Source organism: Amphichorda felina (assembly GCF_050947745.1).
Source record: "Amphichorda felina strain 45539 chromosome Unknown scaffold_9, whole genome shotgun sequence".
NCBI classification, from domain to species: Eukaryota; Fungi; Ascomycota; class Sordariomycetes; order Hypocreales; family Bionectriaceae; genus Amphichorda; species Amphichorda felina.
In genome coordinates this window covers 1,368,613-1,387,778 of record NW_028145041.1, presented here as the reverse complement: position 1 = coordinate 1,387,778, position 19,166 = coordinate 1,368,613, and the positions used below count along the sequence as shown (strand labels likewise).

Genomic DNA, 19,166 nt, shown 5'->3' with positions numbered 1-19,166 from the left:
AACGGCTGGGTGTCTGAGAGTCGCCAGTGCTGCACTTGGCTGCACTGGTGGGGGGGGGGGGGCCCAATGGCTGCGCTGGGCTACGCTGCAAGGGACCAGGTACCAGGTACCAGGTACGTACCCACAGCGTCACCCGACATGGTCATGGCCTCGCCCAGGCAACGTGTCCAGCATTCCAGCATTCCAGCATTCCAGTCTCCGCTTGCAACCTATCTCGATTTACCCAAACGCATCATCCAGGCATCTCTACAATTACAGTTCAAACGAATCAATCTCCACCGTCCCATTCGTATCGAGGGCTGCCTTGATGGCCTGGCACACCCGGAACGCAGCCAGCCCAGCTTGAGCCGTGCAGCTCGGGTGCTCCTCGCCACGGATGACTCTGCAGAAGTGGTCCAGCTGAAGCTCAAACGGCACGGCTGGTGTCACCTCGGCCGTCTCACGCTGCATCTCTGAGGTCCACGACTTGGGCCCGCTGTGCGACCAGATGGACATGTCAGGCACGCTCAACGTCGCATCGCTGCCAAAGATGCGGTAGAAATCTTGTCCGGACTTGGGGATCATCGGGTTCTCGCCTGTCCCGGACTCGAAGTTGTGCGGTGAGGCGACGTTGTCTGAGATGAGGAAGCTCCCCACCACGCCTGACTGGAACCTCAGCGTGAGTGCCGCGCCCTCCTCGGCGTCGAAGCCCCTCTCCGAGACGGTCTTCTCGGCGTGCACCTTGGTGATGGGGCCAAAGAGGTAATGCAGCAGGTCGACCTCGTGGATCATGTTGATGAGCACCACGCCGCCCGTCTTCTCACGGCGCCACTCAGTCGGGGCCCCAAAGTACTCCAGCGGCTTGTGCAGCGTCCACAGGCCATTGATCGCGACGATCCGCCCCAGACGTCCAGACGACACGATCTTCTTGGCCGCGACCATGTACGGGTTGAACCGGCGGTGGTGACCCACGAGCGCCTGGACGCCAGTAGTCTTGAGATGGGCGAGCAGGTCCTGGCCACTCTCAAGGTCGGTGCTGAAGGGCTTCTCGATGAGGACATGGACTCCCGCCGACGAGAGCTCCTTGGCAACGGGGACGTGGGTGTGGTTCGGCGTGCAGATGATGGCCGCGTCCGGCTTCTGAGGCGACTGGATCAGGTCAGCGACGGACTTGAAGTGCGAGACGCCGAGCTTCGCCGCCAGATCTGCCCCTGATGGCGCCGGGTCGGCAATCGCAATGAGCTCGGCGTCTTTGCTCCCGGCCACGGTCTGCGCATGGCGAGGCCCGATCAGGCCGGCGCCGATGACGGCGATGCGCAGCTTGGGACTGTCCATCAGGTCTAGGGTGGAATTGACGTAGGCGCGGGGGCTCTTGGTCGTAGCTCAACTTGTATAAGCGATGACTTGACGATGAATATCTCTCAAAAACAAGCAGAGGCTGCCATGACTCTCGACGACATTTCTCCACCGGGCCAGATCGGCAGATCCGCCGAGGTGGGGCGCCATGCTTCGAGATCTGCGGAGAGCATGGCGCCGGGAAAGAGTTTTGCCCCTAGTGAGAGACCAAGCATTTGCTATATGGCTTCATGTCGATGGCGAAGAAGGTGCAGAGTGTAGACGACCACAATGGTTTCGATGAGGCCAAGGGGGATCAGGGCTTACATGGTGGGAGGGACTGGAGGGGTCCAATGTTGCAGGAGGGGCATGGAATGATGCAAGTCAGAGCTGGACAGGGACAGTTGCAAACAGGGCCACTCCCATCGTCCGAGGCCATGCCGAAGATGAAACCTGTGTACCGTACGGATATTGGAGGTATTACTGGACCCCTTACTTACATAGTACGAGTGATACTCGCAGACACGCAATGTACGCAATGTACTCCGTACGTAATGCACGTAATGCACCCCGCCCGCTTCACCACCACCATCCGTAGCCCAGATCCCGAACGCCGAGATATGTCCCAAGCCTTCCAACTCGCAGACCATGCAGACCGTGCAGACCATGCACCATCAACCTCCCCTTGCCCGACCCTGCCGGTTCTCGTCGAGCTCTAGAAGACGCCCAATAGCACGTCCAGACTGCGTCCCCGCCCGACGGGAAGCATGGTCCGATGGTCCCCCTGTCAGATGCCGAGCGCAGTGCGAGCAGCGAGAGCTCCAGCCTTCGTTTCCCATCCTGTCGTGTGACGGGCCACATCAACGCAATATTGAGGGGTCGTCGCACCCTGATGGGCTGATGGAACGAGGAGCAACTCCGAGCTGTCTGCGAGCGCCAATGCCCCGGATCATGCGTGCGAGCTTATGTTGCGTAGATGGCTCAGGGGCACCGCGTTGGCTCTGAGCATAAATACCAGACGCCCGCTGCCCTCCCGAATCGAAGCTTGAAGCTCCCATCCATCACCTCATCATCTGATACCCTCTCACATCTGAACCTTGCTATTACTTCTCTCTCTTTCTCTCCCTCTCTCTTTGCAACAATCTCCAATCCGTCAACATGGTGAGTTGCCGCCCACTAGGCTGCCTTGCTCGGAGCTATTAGAGCTACCTCGCAGCTCCGAGCACAGCTAGATACCTAACCAAAGCAATATCATGCTAACAACCACACAGGTCAAAGTCCTTCTTGTTCTGTACGACGGTGGTCAGCACGCCAAAGATGTACGTTCGCCCACTCATTCATCTCCTCCTCCTCCTCCTCCTCCTCTTCTTCCACCCCTCTACAACAACGTCAACATCATGTCATGTCATGTCATGACATATCATATCGCAAAGACGATTCGCGGCCCTCTCCTCTACTGCGGGGAAAGGCCGTGAATTGCCTTTCTGGGACGCTACACACCATCTCATAGCCCCATACCCAATCCCCAATCCCACCGACCCTGCAGCTCCGTGCCTCGCCCTTGGCCGACAAGTCGATGACGCCGATCCCCCCGAAGAAGCGGGGTGACACCACCTCAGAGGCTCAGTCGTCGATCCAGGGAGCACCGGAGATGCGGGGAACAGGGGGGGAGGGGGGGGACTGGATGCCGGTGTCCGGGTCCCATTTCCCATCACATCGACTTACATCGACTTACACCATCTTGTCTCACCCGTGAACCACAGCTGACAAACATCCATCCAGGTCCCCGAGCTCCTCGGCACCACAGAGAACGAGCTGGGCATCCGCAAATGGCTCGAGGACCAGGGCCACACCCTCGTCACCACCTCGGACAAGGAGGGCGAGGGCTCCAAGTTTGACCAGGAGCTGGTCGACGCCGAGATCATCATCACCACCCCGTAGGACTCCCAGCCCCACCCCAGATACTAGAGATATATGTAACTAACACGGATGATGCAGCTTCCACCCCGGCTACCTGACGGCTGAGCGCCTCGCCAAGGCCAAGAACCTCAAGCTGGCCGTGACGGCGGGCATCGGCTCGGACCACGTGGACCTCAACGCGGCCAACACGACCAACGGCGGCATCACCGTCGCTGAGGTGACGGGCAGCAACGTCGTGTCGGTGGCTGAGCACGTGCTCATGACAATCCTGGTGCTGGTGCGCAACTTCGTGCCCGCGCACGAGATGATCGAGCGCGGCGACTGGGACGTGGCGGCCGCGGCCAAGCAGGAGTACGACCTCGAGGGCAAGGTCGTGGGCACCGTCGCCGTCGGCCGCATCGGCGAGCGCGTCCTGCGCCGCCTCAAGCCCTTTGACTGCAAGGAGCTTCTGTACTACGACTACCAGCCTCTGAGCCCGGAGGTCGAGAAGGAGATTGGCGCGCGCCGCGTCGACACCCTCGAGGAGCTGGTGTCGCAGTGCGACATTGTCACCATCAACTGCCCGCTGCACGAGAAGACCAAGGGCCTGTTCAACAAGGACCTCATCTCCAAGATGAAGAAGGGCTCCTACCTGGTAAACACCGCCCGCGGCGCCATCGTCGTCAAGGAGGACGTCGCCGAGGCCCTCAAGTCGGGCCACCTGGCCGGCTACGGCGGCGACGTCTGGTTCCCCCAGCCGGCGCCCAAGGACCATCCCCTGCGCTACGCCAAGAACCCCTTTGGTGGAGGCAACGCCATGGTCCCCCACGTGTCGGGCACGTCGCTCGACGCCCAGAAGCGCTATGCCGACGGCGTCAAGAGCATCCTGACCAGCTACCTGTCCGGCAAGCTCGACTACCGCGCGCAGGACCTCATTGTCCACGCTGGTGACTACGCCACCAGGTCCTACGGCCAGAGGAAGTAGAAGCAGACACTATTGCATATCACTCGCGGAGGAACCGGGGTGGACGAGGGCACCGATGACAGATTGGCGACGGATGACGAGACATGTATTCCTATCACTCCCGACTGGGCCGGGATCTTCTAGTTACGCCGCTCTTAGTATTTAATACAGAGCTTTCAAACAGTACCCTACGAGTGCTACGTATGCTGTGACCAAAACCTCGTGTGAATATCGGCGTCTCGCTTTGCCGGTCAAGACCTAGGTGTGGTCTCAGGCAACCGTCTCTCACCTATTTATCCCAAAACAGTCATGAGAGCCGGACGGGCTGTTGCGCTGACCTCCACATGCATGACCTCGACACCACCATGCATGAGGGCAGAATATTGTGCTCATTATCCGTACGTATAGCGCTGTGCATCGCTGGCCCGGCAGAGCTTCTCGCCCCAACTCTTCCCATACCACTTCGCTATAATATATGCATGCAGTCCTCACCTCCAGAAACGCCACCAAGGCCTGTTCTCATCCCCCTCCCTTTTCACTGGCCGGTCCCTCCCCCGCACCCGCCAGAAGTACACCGGGATGCCCACCAGGATGAAGCCCACCACAATGATGGTCTGCAGCGGCTCCGCAAACACCGCCTTGCTCAGCAGGAACAGGCTGACGCAGCAGAAGATGATGGGCGTCGTGATCCACGTCTTATAGGGCCTCTCCAGGTTCGGCTCCTTGACCCGCAGGATGATGACTCCCAGCACCGTCAGGAAGTAGAACGTGTACCCCGCCACGCCGTAGAATGTGACGAGCGTGCTAAACTCGCCCACGATGCAGTAGGCGGCCGTCAACACACTATTTAGGATCAGCGCGTAGATGGGCGTGAAGAACAGGCCCAAGTCGTCGTCGCCGAAGCATGAGCGCATCTTCTTGGAGAACCAGCTGCGTGTTCGCTGCGTGTTCAGGCTATCGTCTTCGTTGCTAACGCCCAGCCGCCCAAAGAATTCGGGAATGTAGCTCTCCTTGCCTGCCACATAGATGAGGCGGCTCGAGGTGAAAACGGACGAGTTGAGAGCGCCGAAGCAGCTTGCACTCACAACCAGCGCAAAGACAAGCGCACCGATGGGGCCAAAAACCACCGAGCCAAATGCGACAGCCACCGTGTTGGTGCTGTTGATCTTGTCCAGCGGCAACACGAGAAAGTAGGCAATGTTGCCAAGGATGTATGAGACAATGACCATGGGCATTGCCGTGTTGATCACACGCGGTAGATCCCGAGTGGGATTGCGAAACTCGCCCACAACGTAGTTTGTCTGCCACAGTCAGTAAAGCTCGCCGGGGATGATGAGACAGAACCACTCACATTGTCCCATCCATCATACGCCCACAGTCCGCCATATAGGGCGACGGCCCATGCTGATAGATCCGACGACGTATTATCAAACCACCCACTCCTCCACTCATCATTCGCCTTGCCCTTGTACGAGAGGCCCGTCACGGCAACCACAATCCCAATAATCGTGACGCTCAGCAGCGCCACGAACTTCAAAAACATGAGCATGTCGTTGACTCGCGTGCCCACTCGGGTCGACACGCAATTGAGGAACGTCACGATCGCCAGACCCACAAGCGCAACGCCCTTGTTGATCCACGGATTGATGTGCTCCGCCTCGGCGCCGATGAAGGCCCGGACCAGGTACTCCCCCATGATGATGGAGATGATGGCCGCACTCCCTGGCTTGAGCACCAGCACGGCCACCCACGTGAACAGGAAGCCCGCCAGTTCGCCAAACGTCTTGGCGAGGTACACCTGCGACCCGCCGTTGAGCGGTATCGCGCCTCCCAGCTCGGCGTACGACGACGCGCCTGTCCACACGAGCACGCCCGCCACAGCCCAGACCACGAGCGCCGCGCCGGGCGAGCCCACCTGAGACCCGACCTGGCTGGGAGAGGAGAAGATTCCCGAGCCGATGATAAGCCCGACAATCAGCGACAGCCCGTTCAGGTACGTCAGCGTCTTGTGCTTCTCCAGCGACCCTCCACCGAGACCCCCCGAGGGACGCGCCGCTGACGTGGGCGCACCGATGGGCGCATAGCCCCCCGCGCCGGCCGTCGAGCTCAGAGGGAACATGTTGGCGGCGAAGTCAAAGGCCGACGACACCGAGTACGAGCGGTCCGCGCGGCCCCTCCTGGCCGAGTTGCCGTCGTCGAGCGGGTCCTCCTCGATCAAGGACAGACGGCGCGAGGAGCTGATGCTGGGCCGCGACGACACCTCGGTGGCCGCGTCATCGTCGTTCATCTGGCTCGAGCTGGCCAGGGACGCAAGCTCGAGAGAATCCCGCGCCTGGAGCGACGCCCGGGCCATCGCGAAGTAAGCTCCCTAGAGCTGTCTGGCGTTGGTGGAAGAGGAGTGGGGCTCAAGCTCCGGGTTGTGATGGTCCGGATAGCGATTTGTCCTCCGTTTGTTCTGTATCAGCACTAGCGACCCATTACGACGGGGTAATATGGTCGGTTTCGCGGCTCGGGGAGATGGATGGTCGAGAACGGGGAGCTTCGGGTGGAGTCGAGGGGGAGTCGAGAGGTAGTTTCTTGTCTATGTGCGCTGCCCAGGGCAGGTCTTTGAGAGGCGCTGATCGAATGTTCTATGCAACGTGTATATTCATGCAAGTCGTGTGCTTCTAAATCGTATGCCGGGGGAGGAAAGGGGGATTCCGGGGGATAATGGCAGATTTGCCCTGTTGACGTCTGTCAAAATGAATGGGGAACCCCTGTCACCACTGGGTCTCGACCAACCTGAGCTGTTCACCAAGTGGATTATGTAAGACGATCTCTGATCTCTGTCCCCAGCCTTTCTAAGATGCCAGCCAGCCGGCCCCCCCACTAACTGGGACGGAACCTGGCAGGCAACTTTCAACAACCAACGACCCATTATTTCCACCCACGATGCCCTCGGACGACTACGCAGTCGCCGGCGGTGGCGCCCTGAAACTTAAGGGCGCCAAGGTGGACAAAAAGAAGAAGAAAAAGAAGAGCAAGACCAATCTAGAGAAGAATCTCGCCGCAGGGGACGACGAAGGCGCTCTCGTCAAAAAGGGCAGTCCAGCCGCCGACAGCAAAGAGAAGGAGCAGCATAAGGAGGAGGAGGAGGAGGAGGAGGAGCACAATGATGCGCCACAGGTGCGCAAGACTGAGGCGGAGCTACGTTACGAGGAGTACAAGAAGAGACGGGTGAGTAATCCTTCCATTCGGCGGTGTGGGAATCCTCCAAAACTGACGAGAATTTGTCTGTCGCAGCTGCTAAAGATGGCCGAGTCGTCGGCCTCGCGGCCCGAACTTCTCAAGACGCACAAGGAACGAGTCGAGGAGCTGAATACGTACCTCTCAAAACTGAGCGAGCACCACGACATGCCCAAGATCGGACCCGGGTAGATGACGCCCAACTTCGCCCGGATGTGTACCAATATGGAAAGAAGGATAGTGCTAAATGGCGTTATTGGCGTTTGAATACCCTCGTTCTACGAATATATCAAGAAGATTATTATGACATTTTCTGTTCCAGGTGATGGGCTGTTGGGTCGCCCTGGTTTGGGTAGCATGGCATTCATATGACTGAGCTTACGGAGTAGTATGGCCGCATATCAAGTTCCCTGTCCAGACGCCTCCTCGTACTGCTGGCCAGCAACACTTGATTGATGCTACCTGGGTTATAGTCCCACCCCCGTCACCCCATGTCCCAGAATACGAAACACAGGATTACGAGAGCCGTAAAGGCCACAGTTGGACAATTTGGTTCAATTGATTTTTGCGCCGTCTGATGCCTGAGCCGGTTCCTTGTATCCTCCTATATATCCAGTATTTCCATGACCCTTTTTCTCAAGGTTGTTGTAGTGCCGTATCTAATTGTATTTACCTCCCTTCCAAGACAAACTGAAAACGTAAAAATTCGTCAAAACATTATGCGGCCGTAAGCAAAAAAAAAATTAAAAAAATTGGCTCAAGGCTCCGGAGTGCAGCTAGTAGTACTATCCGTATTCTTTGACGCCAAATTTGGCGAGTGCTTAGACCACCAAGATGCCGCCCGCCATCAGGGCGAGGGCAATCGACAGGAAGCTGTTCCGAGATAGGGAAGATCCAGCATCCTGCAGGCCAGGGTCGTCGGTGGCGTTTTCCTCAGGCTTGGCGGTGGGCTCAACCTCGACGTAGGAGGTGGAGGTGATCGTCTTCTTGGCGCCGCCGGGCAGCGTAGTGGTGATTACCTCCTCGATGGCAGACGACGACACGGGCTCGGTGCTGGTGGGCTCGGCGGTGGATGACTCCTCCGTGGATGAAGGTTCTGTGAGTATGTTAGCAACGGTCACACAAACATGGACAAAGTCAAGTGAATTAGATGTGGCAACAGCCTGGAGTACGCCCAAGCAAGATGGTCCCCCGCAGCGAAACAAGCAATTGAAGCAATACCAAGAATCATGGATATCCGCGAAAATCGACTTGACACTAGCGAACATACCAACACTGCTCGATGTGGTTTCCGGCGCCGAAGTTTGGGGGATGGAGGTGGGAACGGCTGTCTCGGTGGAGGAAGCAGGAGCTGTATCCGGTAGAGACCTACTGGAGCTTGAACTGGACAATGTGGATGTGGATTCCTGGGTAGTGGGGGGGGGAGGAGAAGATGGAGAAGTGGAGGAAGGGTCCTCTGAAGTGGACGTACCAGTGGTCGTCGGGCTTGGGACCGTCGAGGTGGCTGTCGGGACGTCCTCAGCGGTGGTGGTGACGGGAGGAGGAGGGCTGGATGTAGTGGGATCCTCGGAGGTCGAGGGGTCGGTGGTAGTTGGTTCTGGCACTTCCGACGTAGCAGTTGTCTCACCTGCACAAGTTAGCGTGGTGCCGTGATACGGAAAGAAAAAGAAAAAGGGATAGACTAACCGGTTGCCGTGATAATGGCAGAAGTCGGGTCCGTCACAGAGGGGTTAGGAGGGAATGTCGTCGTCGGGGGGTTGGAGCCGTCGCCAGGCGTTGAGATGGGCGAGGGATCAGGGTCACCGGCCTGGCGTCCCTTCAGCTTTCCCAGGTTTGCTGATTTCTCAATCTTGGGCTTCTCGAGTTTGCCGATCAATATCCTGTCACTGGACGCTGAGTGTCCGAGAGAAGGGCTCTTGTTCCAGTGGGACGAGCACGGTGCGGTCAGCACGACGGCGGCGAGCGAGGTGAGGAAAATGGCAGCGAGTAGGACTGAGGCCCAAAGGATATTGGATCGTCGGCGCCCTGGATGAGACTTCTGGGTGTACTGGGGGTCTCTATCCGTATGCAAATACAGCAAGGCCTTCTCATCTGCCGGACCGTTTGCGAGCCCAGCCTCAAGCTGGTCGTGGGGACGGTTGGCGCGGGGAGACTCCATGGTGACAGACGAGGTAGGTTCTGGGCACAAGGCCCTTTGGAGTTTGGACGGCGATGGGAGTATTTGAAGCTGCTATCCGCGCAAGTGGCAAAATAACAAAGTAAGAAGAAAGGAGGTTGGGGTGTGTCGTGAGCTAGCAGAAGTGTTGCATGACAGACGGCGTGGACTGGAGCAGCGGGAAGTATTAGGGCCTTTCGAGAATAGCTACGAGTGACGCAGCGGGTGGGACAAAAGTTTAGGCTCTGCAGGACGGTCTACTAATAGTATAGCAGATGCAATGGAACCGGTTTCCGTGAGTGGAGTTGCAGGGCAAATCGTGGATGCAATCGGCAACACGGTGGTGGTGACGGCGGTGGTGAGTGTGGTGACGCGGATACGAGGTGGACGAGGTGGACGAGGTGGATGAGGCTCCAGTGCATCAAGACTGTTTTCAGCGTGCCGCAATCCGACTACGAGTACAGATTAGGCGGGACGGACAACTGAAACAATCCAGGCACCGTGGCTGAGGGTGTCGGGAATAATCCTCGTAATGAGGATTGTACAAATAATACGTACTACACTCGTACTAGAGAAAAACCGGGCTGATGAGGCTGTGAGGTGGGCAGAAGCTGGAACTTGGAACCTGAAGGAAGCTAGCAAGAAGCTCCAAAAGCCCGAGGCGCTGGGCGGTCCGGGAGCGGAAGGCGGCGCAGGGGTCTCACTTGCCAACTGCTTGGCGCGAAGATCGAAGATTGTCGAAGACCGTCGGATTTCACAACTCACAGTCCTCACATTGACACTTTTGCAACGCACACGTTGGAATTCATCGGAATTCGCTGGCCTCGACCCACTGTGTCGCCCACCGCAGCTCACGATGACTCCACAGACCAGCTTCTTACGCATGCAGCGCGCACCATCGACTTGTGAAGTTGTGCCTCGAAGGGCCGGGACGTCGATGATACGAGAGGCCACCGTCGAACCATTTCAGCCATCTGCCCAGAGCTGCCCAGATCCGCCCACGCGCCTCGACTGGTTGATCCAGTGGCGCCCGCGCGTCGAGATACAGGACTCGGCGGCTCCCCAGCCTCCCGTTTATTTATTATGCCACGACTACAGATACTACTAGCACGAAATAACGCTTGTCCTCAAACAACTTATCAGCTCCAGAGTTAGCTTGCATAGGTACCTAGGCGTCCGGTGTGCAATCAGGCCTATGCAACTATGTGTATGTATATTCAGCTATGCATGGTGGGGTGTGCCTTCACAAGTTCACTTCAGTCCTCCACTTAACAAAATCTCCTGCCCCGTCATGTATCCCGTCTTGGCAAACCTATCTCCATGTCAGCTCCGTTCTTACAAATTACGGTAATATTTATAGATGGCCCGGGAGACTCACATAACCACGACTCCAGCTACTTCCTCCTTGGAACCCAACCGGTGGACCGGTACTTCCGCTGCAATGGCCAAGCCCGGGTCTATGGTTCGCAGTTGCTCAATGTTGCAGCCTTGCTCCCAGCTCCTACGGGATTGTTCTCTCAGTCAGCATCAGAACTGGTCCAGGGATTTGCACTTCGGACACTAACGTGGCTTTCGGAGATGGGATCATGCCAGTCGGGACAATCATGGCCGGTTGCACCTGGAGATGGACAGTGAGCCTTGGCTTCGCACTATGCAAAGCCGTCACCGTCCAGCTTATACGAGTACTCACCACATTCACTGTAACTCCTTCGGGAGCCAGTACCGTCGCCAGATTCAAGCCCATGGAACTACGTACGCCCAGTTAGTGCGGCTCTGGCCATCAGATGTACTGGTACTCCGTATCACCCCCCGCACTTACGTGAGAGCGCCCTTCGAGGCTGCGTAGTGGCAGCCATTCAGCCCTCCGCCACGGCTGGATATGCTCCCCATCAAGATGACGCGCCCCCACGACTGGGCCCTCATCCCCGCGACGCACGCCTTGGTGACGACAAACTGGCTGCGGGTGTTGACCTCCATCATCTCATCCCAGTCGTCCTCCCCAATGTCGCCAATGTCCCTGATGCGGCGGCCCAGGCCAGCATTGGCAACCAGGATCGAGATGGCCTTGTGCTTGGGGGCAATATCGCTGTGGCTCAAGACGCTGGGGATTAGAGTCCGCGTAGACTCGCGTGAGGTTAGATCAGCACCAATCGTGACGAAGAGCTGGCCGGGATGCTTCGCCCGGAGGTCCTCAGCTATATACTCAGCCTTGTCCTGTGTATAATGTCAGAGAATCAATGTCAAGTCCTCGTTGACGTCCAGCCACTGACGGACCTTGCTAAATGCGTAGTGTAGGGCAATGTCACATCCCTCTGCAGCCAATGCTCGGGCAGAGGCCTCGCCGATTCCACCACTAACGACTTTGTCAGCTCAGCTTACAATCTAATGAAAGCACCTTGCCGCATACCTGGCGCCCGTCACGAGAGCCAGACGGCCCTCGACTCTATTGTCGGTGGGCTGGAGGTGAACGGCAGGCATATTAGACGCTGTGTCCACTCGGCAGTGCTCTTCAAGGGGGGTTGGGTGTGAAGAGATACAGTAGGCGGGCCAGTTAAATCAGCCAGCAGTATCTATATCAGCTCTCACAGAGATCGTCGGCATGAAGTCTTCCACCACAAGGCATGGGTCAACCTGCAGATGATGCAACTATGTAAGTACTTGAACTTCCCCGCACATCGGCCCTCGTATACATGTACCCACCAGGTCGGAGTAATCCCCGATGACCGCGACGACCCCGACAACCCCGTTGACCCCAATGGCCCGCTCCGTTTTCCGTAGCTTGGGACCACCTGGGGGTGGACTAGCAAGCTGTAGATGACTGGTTCACAAGTTGCAGGTGTGGTCTGGGTCTAGTCTTTGCACAGAGTCAACTTCAGCTCTATAAGGTATAGCCCTGCCTACACTATCCTGCCTACACTAAACAAAACAAACCCCTATATCTGACCCTATCAAACACCCACTCCATCAAATTATTCTCTACCAAGCTATCCTCGCAATAAATCCTTTCGGGAACATCCTCACCATCAACTTCCGCAGCTCGTCCATGAACAGGATACCCAACGCCAGCGGGATAGGGATAAGCCAGAACTCAATGGGAACCGACGCCGTACCAAACAGCCTCTGGATACCCGGCACCTCAGTGACAAAGATGGCAATGATGAGACTGACGATGGCGCTCAGGATCAGCCAGGGGTTGCGGCGGGGCTTCCGTATGGGGTCAGACTGGACGATGCTGAGCCGGCGATTACGCACGGCCAGGATGTTGCCCCACTGGAGGAACACGAGGCAGACAAAGTACACGCACTGTCCAACCTCGTTGAAGTGCATTAGCTCGTCCAGAGTGTACCCGTGGAAGCCGTCGGCGTAGCCCTCAAAGAGGAAGAAGAGGTCCTTGATGGGGATCCGCGCGTGGCGCCACATGTACAGGAAGAACATGGCGTGCGCTGTGACCGTCTCCATGAAGCCCGTGAAGAGGTACGACTGCGCGTAGATCTTTAGCGTGATGAGGTGGTCGTGCCACGGGTTGCGCGGCGGCAGCGACAGCAGGTCAAACTCCTGCTTCTCCATGATGAGCGACAGCGACAGGAACAGATCCGTGAAGACGCAGATGATGATCATGAGGAACACACTGAGGGGAAGCGGCACGCCGAAGAACACGTTGGCTAGCAGGGGCCAGATCTCGGACCAGCTGCCCGCGGGGAGGAGGTACGCGATGACACGCTGCAGATTCTGGAAGACGAGGCGGCCCAGGCGGATGGCCTCGACGATGGAGTCGAACTTGTCAAGGAGCACCAGATCAGCCGCCTCGATGGCCACGTCACTGCCCGTCACGACAGCCACGCCCACGTCGGCAGCGCGCAGAGCGGGAGCATCGTTGACACCGTCGCCCGTCACAGCCACCGTGTTGCGGCGGTCGCGCAGCTCCGTCACGATGCGCAGCTTCTGCTCCGGCGTCGTCCGCGCAAAGATGATCTCCTCGTACTCGCACACCACGTCCCAGTCCTCCTGCGTCAGGCGCCCGATTGACTGGCCCTCGAGGAGCAGAGAATGTCCGTTTCCCGCGAAGCGGTCCTCCCTGAGCTTGTCCGGAGACAGCGTCATGCCTCGGCGGATTGTGTCAAAGGTATCCGGCTCTGCCGTCGAGGTGAAGATGCCGATGCTGCGTCCGATGGCGGCCGCGGTGAGTCCGTAGTCACCAGTTACCATGAAGAAGCGAACGCCAGCACGACGGCAGCTTGCGACTGTTTCGGCGGCTTCGGGACGGGGAGGGTCGATGATACCGAGGATACCGACGACGGTGAGATCCTGGAGTGCCTTGGAGGCCACCTCCTCGCTGAAGGGGTTGGTGCCCGGCGATGCCACGAGGTCCACGGTTCTCTCGCAGAGGACGACAACTCTCTCGGCCCTCTTAGACATCTTGTTCTGGATCTCCTGGAATTTCTGGTTGCTGGCGGCGTCGAGTGGCTGAACCGACTTGGTCTTGGCGGACCAGAAGTGCGTGCAGCTAGGGAGGAGAACATCAGGGGCGCCCTTGACAAAGATCTGGTACCGTCCACCCTTCACTGCCAGTTCGCTCTTGCAGTTGATGACAGTAGCCATGTACTTGTTCTTGGAGTTGAACGGGATGGAGTAAACAGCAGGGTTCTCAGACTTGACCCTGTCACTGTCCTTGCCTGCGGCGGCGAAGCGGAAGACGGCAACATCGGTGGCGTTGCCCTGGATGAGCCGCTCACTGATGGGGAGATGAGCAGTGGTCGGGTCAAAGTATGAGTCGTTGCAAATGTTGGCAACGTGATGCAGAGCGGAAACGTTGGGGGCAACCTTGTCCGTGTTATCGAGAGCGCGGTGGAAAGCGTCAGTCGAGTCAAACTCCTCGTCGACAAAGGCCACCGAGTGGACCGTCATCAGGTTCTGCGTCAGGGTACCCGTCTTATCCGAGCACAAGACGTTGACAGTCCCCAGTGTCTCCACGACCGAGAGTCCCTTGGGCAGGATGTTGACAGCCTTCATGCGCCGGGCGACCATCATCAGCGTCAGCGTGACGGCGACGGGCATACCCTCAGGAATGAAGGCAACGATGCACCCCATGACATTGTTGAGCATTGCGACGACGTTCATGTATCCCTTGTGGTCCTTCTTGAGCCAGCCTATCCACGCGGAGAAGATGAGGAGCGCCAGTAGGATGGTCATGACAACAATGATGCGGACAAATCGCCAGATCTCCTTCTGGATAAGAGTAGGCTTCTCCTTGATTCCAGCCGTGGCCTTGGCCACCCTGCCCATGACAGACTGTGTCCCGGTGAGAATAACCACTCCCACGGCGTTTCCATTGACGACGGTTGTTCCCATGAGGGCAATGTTTCGGCTCTCGAGGAAGTTGGGGTCAGTCGGCTCCAGGGAGCCCTCCACCTCTTCGGATTCTCCAGTGAGAACACCTCTGTCGAAGCGCACGTCGTCCGAGGCAGAGAGGAGCCGGAGATCAGCGGGCACCTTGTTGCCCACCTGCAGATGCACGATGTCGCCATCGACGAGTTCAGATGCGGACATCTTCTTGCGGTCTCCGCCACGCACGACGATTGTCTCGGAGGGGAGCAGGTCGGTGATGGAGCGCATGGTGCGCCTGGTGGACCAGTCCTGGAAGGCATTGAAGCTGGCCTGGAGGAAGATGACGATGAGGATCAGGACGGCGAGGGCCAGGTTCTGTTTCGAGGGGGGGTCGCTCAGGGGCTTCCAGCAGATAAAGAAGATGATGCTGATTAGAGAACACAGATGTCAGTTTTCAAAAGTCTACCAACTTTTGGATAGGTTGGTGCATGTCTCTCTTACCTGCCGACCCAGAGAACAGAGCAGAAGCCTCCAAAAATGTAGCCGAGGAGCTTCATCAAGTAGTTGGTCTTGGGATGGGGGAGGACGTTGGGCCCATATTTCTGCCTACGCAGAGTGGCCTCGTCCTCATCCAGGCCCTCACCGGGGGAGACGGACAGCTGGTGGCAGACCTGGGAGCCGCTGAGGGTGTGGAAGCTGAGGTTGGCGAAATACTCGCTGTCGTCACCCTTGACGTTCTTGAGGGCAGCCTCGGAGGCAGCTCCCACGGCCTGCGACTCGGAGACCTGGATGGACAGGGTACGGTATCCTATGGGCAGGCCGTGGGTGGTAGAGTTGCGGCTGCCAGGGCGTCTACTCCTTGAGCGAGACGCCGATTGTCTTGCGCGCGAGGGAGCGTCGCCATCGCCTTCGGCGGCACGTCCTCGCTGAGGAGTGGCGTGGTCGTCGCCGAAGGTGATGCGCGGCGTCCGCTCGATGTCAGGCTCTAAAGGAGCGCCCATGGTGGGCGTTGAAAAAGGGGGGGGGGGGGGTTATTACCGTGTGAAAACGGGGGCAGCCAGGGAGCAAAAGGAGGCGAGAGGGGGATGTGAGAGTGGCAGAAGTGAGCGATGCAACACTGCTCGTCAGTTCTCTGCCTCCCCTTTTTATTCAGACCGGCATCTGACTTCTAGCTTCTGGTCTTTGGCCTCTTGAACGCCCGCACGCGCATCCCGCGCGTCCCATGCATCCAGCAACGACCACTTACACGAGCGCCCACCAGGCCGGTACTGTGAGGCAGCCTTTGCCCCCACGCCGCAAGCCAGGCTCCCTCCCGAGCTAATGCTATCACAGTATCCCGAGCGATGTGCTACCAAGAAATCACTCATATCACATTTCTGGTAGGCAGTCTGGAAGCGTCTGCTTGATGCTGCCTCCCAGGCTCATGTGTTAACTCTACAACAACTGGGGCAGCTAATTACTAGCAGGGCCCCACGAAGGAATGAGCCAATTACGTCAACTTTATCCGAGCTGTTCAAGCTCTGCGCCAATTCCATCATGATTTCATTGCCGGTCTTCAGGGTCTAGATGGGGGACTATTACTTTGGCTAATCGAGTTGGCCTTGTGGCGATGCTGGCGTAATGCTGAACTTGGTGGTCTTGCTAGCTTTTCCCGCATGGGAGTTCCGCAGCGGATACAAGTAACTAGGTATCCATAGTTGATCACTTCAAGGTTCCTTGCTCCAAGTACAGAGACAGGTCGGACGCACCAGAAATTTCCTTCGGGAATACCGTCTTATTTTCCCAGTCGGGCACTTCGTAACAGCTTTGCAATTAAAATCCCCCCCCCCCCCAATGCCCCCTCAATGCTTGCTGTGTCTCTTGCGCACATGGCCGAGGCCACTCTGGTGTCGCTCAGGCTCTCAGGCATCTGCGCCTGGGGTTGTTGGGCTGGAGAGGCTGGAGAGGCTGGAGAGGCCGCCCGTGGGTGATGGGGGCATTTGGGGCATCCTGATTCCTCCTTGTGCACCTGGTAATATTTGCTGCTGCTGCAAGTTGCTAGGTTGGAAACGGCCCAACGGGAGTCGGCCGGAGGAGGAGTGGGTCAACTACCGGGACGCAACCCCGGACTGTTAGCCCACCGATAGGGCTGCAATGAGCCCTGATACGTCCTCGCTGCTCTTTGCTTCCCAAAATCGTAATTCCATAACAACGTCCAAGTACAGCCTTCTCCCTGCCCCCGCCTGCGGCCTCCCACAACTAGCACAGTCCCCCCGACTCCTGGTAAGTTTTGGAATATGGAGACAACATCCAACACCCGCCAAAAGATCCTGCGTGACGTCTCAATTTCCCAATAGAGCCTGGCCATCCCATTCCTTTTTTCTCTGTCTTTCAACCAGACCCACGGTCAGCTGCTGCAAAACCCCCAAATCCCTCATACTACTCACAACCCACAACCCACCCAGCAGATCTGGACCTCGTTCTGTAACTGTTTGTGCGTTTTGTGCGTGCCCACAGCGGCCGCATAGGGCGGGTGTTGACACCAGCACCTGGTTGCAGCGGGAGGCCTCTGCGAAATCAACGAGGGGACACAGTTCGTGTCTGGAGAGGAGTCAGGACGCAGACGACAATGTATGTACGTAGCAGTGACAGATGCTCACGGCGAGTCCCACAATATGAACAGTAGACCTGGACCCGTTGCTTGCTCCTGAAGTCCCCCCTTGTCCCCCTGATACCCCCTGTTGGGCTTGTCTCGCCCTCGAGTCCCTCGCGTTAGCAAACTACACTCTCCAGCCATCACTCCAGCAATCTTCATCATCAAAATTACTAGCCATGGGAGGAAAGGCTGGAGAAAAGGGATCCATCTCGAACGATGCAAAAGTTGCAGGAGTTACGTTTATTCTTGTCCTCGCGGCACTCCTCAGCATGGCTTTCTGCCTGCTCCATCGCCCGCAACTAGTCGCCGCCATCCGAAGACTGCTACGGCCAAACAAAAAGGGCAGCTTACGCCCTCCTACGCGCGATCCCGAAACCGGTGTGCCGCACGCTGGATACCATTCTGGCTGCTCCATCTGCCTCGAGGACGTCGCCGACGGGCCCCCGAGTCGCCTGCTCCCGTGCGGACACACATTCCACGCCTCCTGCGTGGACCCTTGGCTGACACTGAAGTCCCCGACCTGTCCTCTATGGCAAGTCACCTCTGCTTCGTGAAGAGGCCTCTGCTGACCGCGTTTGAATCCAAATCAAGTCGTTCGAGGCTGACCTCGAAGCCCGTGATCGCGCTGACGGTTGAGATTCCCGAGCCACAACCACCACCACAACCACAACTACAACCACAACCAGTCATGGAACCACTGCCAGTCATGCTTCCAGGATACAGCGCAAGGCGATCTATCTAGTAGTATTACCCGGACCCAATATTTTAGCAAAGTACAAACGAGCGAGCGAGCGAGCGGGCTTCTTTAAGTTTTTCGAGGCGAAGGACCGAGGACTCGGTTGACGGAAAGGGGCTGTTGCAAACAGTGGACGTCGAGTGTCCCTCACAAACTACCTACTACTAGAGCTAGTCATGGCTTTGATATGAAGCATAGCCGAGGAGTAAATCTATGTGCGCTGTAATAAATTTCCATCTGTTTTTTTTTTTTTTTTTAATGCAATGGTACTGTGGTACTGTGGTAGCTAAGTTCAATTTGCATTTCCCCTTAAGGGCGTCAACAATACTGAGCTTAAGACACTGCTAAATTGACACAGACAGAACCAGGCCAAATAATTGCGAGAAAATCATTTGCTTCCGAGCTTGAGTAAAGAAGCTCAGAGCTGTGCGAGTACGTAATTTCTACCATGAATGTCTCAGCCAAGAAGTATTCTCACGAACCCTTATTACAGGATGACGTAGGGTAGCAAACCTCCACCCATCATCAAAATCAGATACAATGGTCTCTTCATCATTAAAGAGCTACAACTACCTATATTGAATTAAGGTGTATCATGCAAAAGGGGAATATTGACGTATGTTTCAACGATTGTTACTATTATCTACTATTTCCGTGACGTGTTGGGTTGGCCAGATGCAGAGGCTGCAGCTGACGCGGAGCACCGCCAGGCAGCTCGAATGATCGAGGTCGGTCGAGACGGTCGCATTCTACAAATAGGTAATCGGATTTTGGCTCGAGAGGGTTTCGATGATGGCGGTGCTAAGGTGATGCAATGCAGGGGCTAGGTACTACTAGTACATAGTACGATGGGCGTCGACCTATCTCTCCTATGTACCGGCCCGCGGTGATCCGTTCCTGGTGCCACCTGGTG

The 19,166-nt window shown here is 57.2% G+C and overlaps 6 protein-coding genes across 6 annotated transcripts; 2 read left to right on the top strand and 4 right to left on the bottom strand.

The window, feature by feature from the left end:
- Positions 1 to 252: 252 nt before the first annotated feature.
- Positions 253 to 1,314, bottom strand: ACO1O0_008997 (Gfo/Idh/MocA family protein; the record flags this gene model as incomplete). The annotated part of the gene is made up of 1 exon (XM_083198351.1): positions 253 to 1,314. One exon carries the CDS (start codon positions 1,312 to 1,314, stop codon positions 253 to 255), a length of 1,062 nt encoding a protein of 353 aa, XP_083046086.1.
- Positions 1,315 to 2,472: 1,158 nt separating this feature from the next.
- On the top strand, positions 2,473 to 4,198 carry FDH1_2 (formate dehydrogenase (NAD+); the record flags this gene model as incomplete). The annotated part of the gene is made up of 4 exons (XM_083198350.1): positions 2,473 to 2,475; positions 2,586 to 2,633; positions 3,097 to 3,251; positions 3,313 to 4,198. The coding sequence occupies 4 exons, from the start codon at positions 2,473 to 2,475 to the stop codon at positions 4,196 to 4,198; spliced, it is 1,092 nt and encodes a 363-aa protein (XP_083046085.1).
- A 467-nt stretch (positions 4,199 to 4,665) lies between these two features.
- On the bottom strand, positions 4,666 to 6,530 carry ACO1O0_008995 (amino acid permease-domain-containing protein; the record flags this gene model as incomplete). The annotated part of the gene is made up of 2 exons (XM_083198349.1): positions 4,666 to 5,478; positions 5,529 to 6,530. The coding sequence occupies 2 exons, from the start codon at positions 6,528 to 6,530 to the stop codon at positions 4,666 to 4,668; spliced, it is 1,815 nt and encodes a 604-aa protein (XP_083046084.1).
- Positions 6,531 to 7,108: 578 nt separating this feature from the next.
- On the top strand, positions 7,109 to 7,594 carry ACO1O0_008994 (uncharacterized protein; the record flags this gene model as incomplete). Its single annotated transcript, XM_083198348.1, has 2 exons — positions 7,109 to 7,393; positions 7,460 to 7,594. 2 exons carry the CDS (start codon positions 7,109 to 7,111, stop codon positions 7,592 to 7,594), a joined length of 420 nt encoding a protein of 139 aa, XP_083046083.1.
- Positions 7,595 to 8,223: 629 nt separating this feature from the next.
- Positions 8,224 to 9,560, bottom strand: ACO1O0_008993 (uncharacterized protein; the record flags this gene model as incomplete). Its single annotated transcript, XM_083198347.1, has 3 exons — positions 8,224 to 8,498; positions 8,874 to 9,029; positions 9,089 to 9,560. The coding sequence occupies 3 exons, from the start codon at positions 9,558 to 9,560 to the stop codon at positions 8,224 to 8,226; spliced, it is 903 nt and encodes a 300-aa protein (XP_083046082.1).
- A 1,812-nt stretch (positions 9,561 to 11,372) lies between these two features.
- ACO1O0_008992 (uncharacterized protein) lies at positions 11,373 to 15,883 on the bottom strand (the record flags this gene model as incomplete). Its single annotated transcript, XM_083198346.1, has 5 exons — positions 11,373 to 11,771; positions 11,832 to 11,910; positions 11,965 to 12,014; positions 12,579 to 15,309; positions 15,384 to 15,883. 5 exons carry the CDS (start codon positions 15,881 to 15,883, stop codon positions 11,373 to 11,375), a joined length of 3,759 nt encoding a protein of 1,252 aa, XP_083046081.1.
- Positions 15,884 to 19,166: the final 3,283 nt, after the last annotated feature.